At 41.7% G+C, this 8,331-nt stretch overlaps 1 protein-coding gene across 1 annotated transcript in view; it reads left to right on the top strand.

Annotated features, from left to right (window-relative positions):
• Positions 1-726: 726 nt before the first annotated feature.
• Positions 727-8,331, top strand: part of HPGD (15-hydroxyprostaglandin dehydrogenase) — a 71,301-nt gene continuing 63,696 nt past the window's right edge. Inside the window, exon 1 of the mRNA XM_040418682.1 lies at positions 727-936. Coding sequence (XP_040274616.1) covers positions 844-936 — 93 coding nt within the window. The 5' untranslated portion in view covers positions 727-843. The remainder of the gene's footprint in view (positions 937-8,331) is intronic.

The following is an 8,331-nucleotide window of genomic DNA, read 5'->3' as shown; positions in this document are numbered from 1 at the left end:
TCTCCACCTGTCACCAACTGAGAGGAAGATGAGACACCATGGACTATTATACCCCCATACTGCCCCTTTAATTCCCACATCAAACCCCCCTCCACAATACCTATTATTTATTTTGCTTTGGCAATGCTAAATGTTTTACTTGGACGTGCCAATAAAGCTTTATTGAATAGATAAATAGATAGATAGATAGATAGATAGATAGATAAAGAGAGAGATGATAGATAGATAGATAGATAGATAGATAAAGAGAGAGATTGATTGATCGATAGAGAATAGATAGATAGCTGATAGACAGATAGATAATTGATCAATAGATAGATAGATAGATAGAAATAGATAGATAGAAATAGATAATAGATGGATAGATAGATAGATATAAATAAATAGATAGATAGGAGACAGATAGATAATAGATAGATAATAGATAGATAATAGATGGATAGATATAAATAGATAGATAAAGATAGATAAATAATAGATAAAGACAGATAGATAAAAGATAGATATAAATAGATAGATAGATAGATAGATAGATAGATAGATAGATAGATAGATAGATAGATAATAGATAGGAGTCAGATAATAGATAGATGTAAAATACTTCGCTTCCTCTCCGGCCAGTAAAGAGTTACAGGGCAGGTGAGAGCAGTGTGCAGGCAGCCAGTTACCTATGCACCGCATTCAGCCCCCGTCCCTCCCACTTATAAAAGGACTGAAGGGGAGGGCGGCAGAGATAAGACAGAGCGGAGCCTTCACACTCACCCAGCCGGAGGAGGTGACAGCAGGACTGCAGGACACCAGCTATTCATTCCAGGGATCTGCAGACACCAGGCTCTAGACATCATGTATGCCAATGGAAAGGTGGCACTGGTCACTGGGGCTGCCCAGGGGATTGGCAGAGCTATGGTGGAGGAACTTTTGAACAAGGGAGCTGCGGTAAGTTGGTGACTGGGGGACTGGAGATGGAGGTAATGGCCCCGTACAGACATTAATACTACAGGGTAATACTCTGCAGGGTACTGGACTCCAGGGGCAGTAATGTAGGTTCAGAACTGTGGTGTTTTGCTGAGCGTTGTAGTTCCTCCAGAGGTATACTGGTGATCTGTACAGTATATACACTGAGACTACCGCACCAGGTAGATAGCCAGAGTCTGCAATTATTGCTGGGAGTTGTAGTGCTTACCGGGCAAAGACCTATTCATTGCTGGCACTTTATAGAGCTATATTTCCTCTCAATGCTTATTACCCACCAGGTGAGTAGTTATGGATTCCACTTCAGAGATCATCACTGAGACCTGTTCTTCTGTGGAAGGTGAAGATTTATAAGGTATATTCCCGGTCAGAGGTCATGACTTAGACGCGTTAAGGCTACTGTGCCTTCATCAACAGGTTGATGAAGGTACACTAGCTGAAACGCGTCCTGGTATGCTCCAGGAACTTGTGAAAATTAAATAAAAGCAGAAAATTGGAAAAGCAAGACAGGGTGGCTGGGATTTCCTTCTTATTGTGAATGTGGAGTTTGCTCCTTGCTGCAGCGTGGATCACTGACGGGTGCTGGCGGAATATTACTAAGAGGTCATGACTGAGACATGTAGTATCTCAGGTGAGTAGCTATAGATCTACTCTTAGAGATCATTACTGAGACTTCTAGTTCCAGAGGAAGATAACCTTTGAAGTACTGTGTATTCCCTGTCAGAGTTCATTACTGAGACTTGTAGCTCCTCAGATGAAGAGTTGTATAGTATGTATCTTCTCAGAGTTCATTACTGAGACTTGTAGCTCCTCAGATGAAGAGCTGTATAGTATGTATCTTCTCAGAGTTCATTACTGAGACTTGTAGTTCCTTAGATGAAGAGCTGAGACCTGTAGTCCTTTAGTGGATGAGAAGTAGTAGATAGTTGATAAAGTCCTCTCATTGTACATTGCTGAGACTTATAGTTCTTGAGTAGACCAGAAGCAGTAGATAATGTCCTCTCAGAATACATCAGCTGCTAGTCTATATTTTTTCTGAATTGTTGAGATGTTTAGCAGCTGGAGAACTGCACATTTAGCCTTGAGGGTTACAGCTGAAACTTTCAGTTCCTCACCAGATGTGATGAGACATAGCTTGTATTCCAAACATTCATTTCACATGTTATGTTTTTGTGATTTGGTGGGAACCTTCTACTGTAGATTCTGAGCAGGAACCAATTTATAGGAGCAGTTCAGGCAAAGCTGATATACTTGTGCTATACCTAGTACAATACCCGAAAAAAAGGTAAACTGCCCTCGACAAACATAATAAATACTATAAATTACTTCTCAGATGCATCCCTTTTACGTGTGATATAGTAAGCTTACATTTGCCAAAATAACTTACATAACTGGGAACACCATGATGGATTGAGGCCAGAACAGCAGTATTATGTTTTGAAAAGGAAGTTTTATTCAATTGTGAAAGTAGAACTGCCTTTATAAACATCAGCCCATCAGTCAGCCGGCTGGTACCTTACGTGTGAAATGTAGGTACTGTTCTCCCACATGACACTGTTCCATAAATCTCTGTTGATGCTTCAATTACACCTAAAGTTGCACTCTTCGCCAAATGTTTGGAAATGTATCTTCCTTGCATTTCTTGACACAGTTATGTTAGGGCACATTCCCATGCAGCAGTTGTGTTGCAGAAACTGAACATCAGCTCCATTCATCTGAATCGGGTTGTCTCTGCATCAAGCCCATGGGACATGGGCTCTTCCGCTCCATTCATTTCTGTGGAACTGCCGGAGATAGCCAAGTACAGAGATCAGCTATCTCCAGCACTCCTATAGAGAATTAATGGAGCTTCACTATACATACTTGACCAGCTGCTCTACCAGATTGGGGGAATGGGAATCTTGTTCTCTGGATCGATGGGGTCCCAGCGGGTGGACCTCTGCAATCAGTTAGTTATCCCCTATCCTGTGCAAACTCTGCACAACCTGAGGCTGAACTGTCTATGTTTCATTTGAACGTTCCCATGACTGTGTGTCCATCCAGTTCCACATTTTGACAATGTTACAGTAGTTGATTACATAACTGATGTTGACATTGTGCAGTCGTCAGGCATGGATTGCCCCAAGGATTAATGTGTACATACAATGAAATAATTCCTTTAAATAGATTCTCCATAAAAACACAGTGAGGACAGGATACCAATGTTTCTGTTTTCTGGGAAGCTCCTTATATCACTTCCAACTTCTGGCTGTAGTAGCTGTCAGGACCTGATAGAAGTTTTAGTTTTACAACAGCTGGAGTGAAACTAAATGGTAAGACCCTAACCCAGTATTGCTCCCAGGGATGTCTGGAGGCCACATAGACAACTGTCTACAATCTTCCCACCACATTACAATGCTTTTCCACACTGACTCAACTTGGAACATGTTGTAGGGTAAGCATCCTTCATGACAGATGCATTATACAGGTGACTGAGGAAAGCCCAGCAGGTAGAGGGCTTCTAGTCCGTTCTTGTGCTCAGTTCTTGTGATGGACCTCAAACTCCTTAAAACAGGAAACGGTAACTTGTGTCATACATAAAAGTATAGTAATATAGCTGAAACCAATAGGGCAGTAGATACTAGTACTATCTTATAGCAAGCAGCAGTGGCCAGGAGTGAACTGGGAGGGTCCAAATTGACAGAAGGCAGGGCAACACAAGCAGATGGGGCCAATACAATTTTGCAAGGTCAGCAATACCATAGTGCTGCACAGAATGCCATCCCACAGAACCAAATACCACAGTGTAGCACAAAATGCCTCCCCAGAAGCTTGTCCCTCTGTGGTGGCCATCAATAGCTGCCATGTTCTTTCCTCCTCTTCCTATGCTAATTGTCTCTAATTAAGACATGGAGCCAGGGGGCTTAGTAGGTGAGATAAAGCCACAGCACCAAACCAGCATCACCTTAAGCAGACTGCCTGAACTTCCTCTAATAATGACCTCTATAGTGCCCCCAGTCTTATGTACCCCGCTAGTGGCAGTGAGGAGGGATCTGGTGGCTCTATGGACATCGTTCCCTGAGAAAATTACATGTAAGGTCTATGGCCAGTCCACCCATGCCAGTGGCTGTTGCTGGATGATATCTTAAGATGCCCTTTTTATGGCAAACCATCTTAAGATGCCCTTTTTATGGTCAAATGAGATAGAAAAATGCTCTAAAAGTGTCTGGTAATATGGTGCAAAGCCGTAGTCCAGAATTTCGTGCAGAATTCTTGCACATTTTGATTAATGTCTTCAGGGGAGTGGAACGGGAAGTTGCAATATCTAATACTGTATGCACTGACTCAGTGCCAATATCGAAGTATATTCCCTAGGCTACATTTAATTTGTAGGCGTGTCTGGTGGGAGAAGAACACGGGCACAATTGGTAATTTGTGGTATATTAACTGTATCTACAGCAGTGTTGTCAGAAGATGACCAACAGCTACTATGGATCGATGGTCATATGCTCAATGGGGGTTACTGGTAACAAGTATATAATTCACCTGCAGCACCTCCACAGGAGGAATGAAGCATTGTGTGCAGTATTTGCAGACAAAATTCATGAGGTCTCTGTGTAATGTATGGATCTGCTAGTTCCTCCAGCTTTTTGCCCTTTGCTTTGGCTGATGGATGGAAATCCTGAATAGGAGATCATCCTCTATTAGTTCAAAGTTTCCTGATCAGGCATTTGGAACTTTTTTATATACTAGATTCACATTGTCAATGCTATTACTTTTACTTACTCATCTGAAAAGCTTTATTTGTTTTTTATTAGTAAAACTTTCAATACCTGTAAATGGCAGCAAAAACATATGTTGTGAGCAAATGTAAGAATATTGATAATGAATATTCAGCCTATGAATGGCACCCGTGGTCTGGATGACAATGTTTTAAAGATTTCAGCACAAGAATATATAGGGAAATAGGCTAGGATGGCGATTAACAGTGGTCCTTTCTCATCTCTGTGCTATGAAAATCACTGATATTTGGAGTTCAAATTGCCAGCTAAATCCTAGGACAACGTGTAACTTATTAAAAGATTTACATGTCTTGACCAGGTAATTATTTAATGATAGGTCTTCAGCAAGCAGGACACAAATAGAAGGTGCAAATAAATGCACTCTACAGACCTCCACAATTCTACATGTTTTAGCATAATTGTAGCCACTGTATTAAAAGGGCTATCTAACTTTTAGTAAATGATGGCCTATCCTCAGGATAGGGCATCATTAGCTGATTGGCAAGGGTCTGACACCCCACAACCCCACCAATCAGTTGTACAAGGTTGATGGAGATGAATAGTATTGGCACCGACCTCTGGTGATGGAGCTACACCTGAACAGTTGCTTGGTGGGGGTGCAGGTTCTCAAAGCCCTGCTGATTAGCAAGTGATGACCTATCCTAAGGATAGGCCATCACAAAGGCTAGACAATCCCATTAACACAGCAACAAAGACAATGGCAACATGTATTAACATGCAGAGTTGTGGAGGTCGGAGGAGTTCAGTTATTTCTACCTTCTACGTGTCCTGCTTGCCGAAGACATCATTAAACTATTACCTGGTAGAGTCAAACATTCTAAAAACTGTAAATCTTTTAATGATAAGTTACATGCTATCCTCCACCAATCAGCTATGGTCCATCCTGAAGATAAACCAACACTTAGTAAAGGCTGGAAAGCCCTATAAGTAATCTCGGGGATGTATCTATTCCACGTGGCTGCTTGTTTGTCATAGTGACGAACTGACCCCAATTACTCTGTATTTTTAGCTCTTTAATAAAATTGTACTTTAATGAAATGACAAGAATAGTGTATTAAAAATAGATGTTGATAGTATGTTGATGAGGAGCTGGTTGTCCTAGACAGTCATTTATCAAACTGGTGTAATGTAGAACTGGCTTAGCTGCCCATAGCAACCAATCAGATTCCACCTTTCACTTTGGACAGGTCCTTTGGAAAATGAAAGGTGGAATCCGATTGGCTGCTATGGGAAGCTAAGCCAGTTCTACTTTACACCAGTTTGATAAATGACCACATCAGTTCCTTAACCATATTCAGTCTTGGGAGGTTTGTAAAATTCTACACAAAACCCTGAATATCCCTTGCCTACTCATGCATGTCCTGGGCACAGAAATGTTGTGCTACTATATTGCATATTGACCTTGGCACTTGGGCAGCTAGCTACCCTTTCTACTGCGGAGGACATTGGTTATACAGCTGGTTTTCTAGAAAGCTATGTAATGACGTCAGCAGCTCTTCCTGTTACTGAGTGTACTTCATAGTGACCTCAGCAGCTCTGGATCTGTGTACTGTGTGATCTCAGCAAGCAAACTAAATATAACATCGCCTACTCCCCAGTGCACATTGTTCTACACTGAAAAATACCACCTATTCTGGTTTAAAGACTTTGCTAGGGGACACAAAAATTACTTAGATGTTAGTGATATGTGGGGAGAAGGCTCAAATATATGTTATTAGACATTCACCGCAGGTCCACCTAAGTAGTTCATGTAGGTTCTCTATCTCATAGGACCCAGATCTCCATAAAGGGAGTCTATCACCAGTAAATTCACCATTAGAATCCATTCGTAAGTGATTTGCGGTCCACAAATTGCCGATCTGCAAAACACAGGTACCTGCCGTGTGCATTCCACATTTCGCGGAACGCACGCGGTCAGCCCTATGATAGAAATGCCTATTCTTGTCTCTATCTTTTTTTTTGCGGGGGCTGTGAAACAGAACTACAGGTGCTGAAAGCACATGGCAAAATGATGAATGGGTCCGCACGCTTACTGCAAAATTGCGGTACAGATGCGGACCCAGAAATATAGTCATGTGAATGGACCCTTAATCAGGCACAATCCATGTAGGGCTAGCTCTTTTACTTAGCGATCCACTACTCAATTCTGCGGAGAAACCACTTTTAAGGGCTCATGCACACATATGTGTTTTGCCATTCACAAACTGAAAATCTGTAAAAAAAAAATACGGATCTAAGCCGACTGCATGCTGCCATTTTCTTTTTCACTTTTAAATCCATTTTAAATGGGGAAAAAAGCCTTTTTAATTGGAATTTTCTGCTGCATGGACGACCCCACTGTGAGAAGGTGGCAGCCCAGCTTAAGGCCCCCTTAGTGACCCCCATAAAAAGGCGTATTGGTGGTCACTAATCTTTCAATAGATTTGTACATAAGAAACTATCTGACCTTTGGCATGTGCACTTGTCAGCTGAAGGCATCTGTGTTGGTCCCATGTTCATATGTGCACGCATTGCTGAGAAAAAACAATGTTTTAATATATGAAAATTAGCCTCTAGGATCAACAGGGGCGTTGTCGTTACTCCAGTGGCTCAGCTCTCTCTGCACTTTGGTTGACAGGACCAGGCAGTGAAAATGTGGTAACACCTGTCACTGACAATTAAAGTGCAGTGGGAGAGTCAGTTGCAGAGAGAGCAGAGCCTCTAGGTGTAATGATAACGCCCCTGTTGCTCCTAGAGGCTCATTTGCATATATTAAAACATCATTTTTCTCAGTAATGCAGGAACATATGAACATGGGCCCAACACAGATGTCTTCAGCTGCCAAGTGTACATGTAACAGGTCAGCCAGTTTCATAGGTAGAAATCTGCTGATAGATACCCTTAAACCCCTTAGTGACTACCAATATGCCTAAGGGGCCTTAGTTTGGGTTTCATAGGTAGAAATCTGCTGACAAATGCCCTTTTATGTGTCACAGGCAAATATACAATCGGAGATCTTCATAAGAAACAAATTACATTACCCTACTGACCAGGTTGGTGGGGTAACGTTACTTGCTCAAAATCTTTACACATGTTGGTGAAATCTAAAATGGATGGATTTCTACGTATAAAAGTGAGCCTTTAGCACTCACCATGCCATGCCTTCAGAGAAATGTGTGCATCAATGAGATTGTCAAACACCTTACAGAGAGTCCCTGAAATAGGAGCTAAAAGAGCAAACATTATCTATATGGTAGTAAAACATGCTTCATTTTGTAATTGTGCATACATGTCATCTCCATGTTATCACATCTGGAAGCACGCTTGTACAGAATGCTAAGCCCTGGAGACAAGAATAAGCTGCGGGAAGGAATGTGGACTTATCTGATAGGAGGGAGTAGAGAATAACACAAGCAGGGAGACAACAAAGACACAACTGGCATAAACACTCAATGTAATGAGATCCAAACTTTTCCAGTGTTCTGTATCTTGTGTATGAAGGCATATGCGTCATAAGAGAAGAAGTTGAACTGCTTTAATTAGGATGTCAGGTTGTACCTGTTGTTCAGTACTAGGCAGACTTGTCTTCACGCCTTAT

Source organism: Bufo bufo, chromosome 2 (assembly GCF_905171765.1).
Source record: "Bufo bufo chromosome 2, aBufBuf1.1, whole genome shotgun sequence".
NCBI lineage: Eukaryota > Metazoa > Chordata > Amphibia > Anura > Bufonidae > Bufo > Bufo bufo.
Note: the sequence above shows the minus strand (reverse complement) of the source record. Positions and strands in the feature narration are given on the sequence as shown.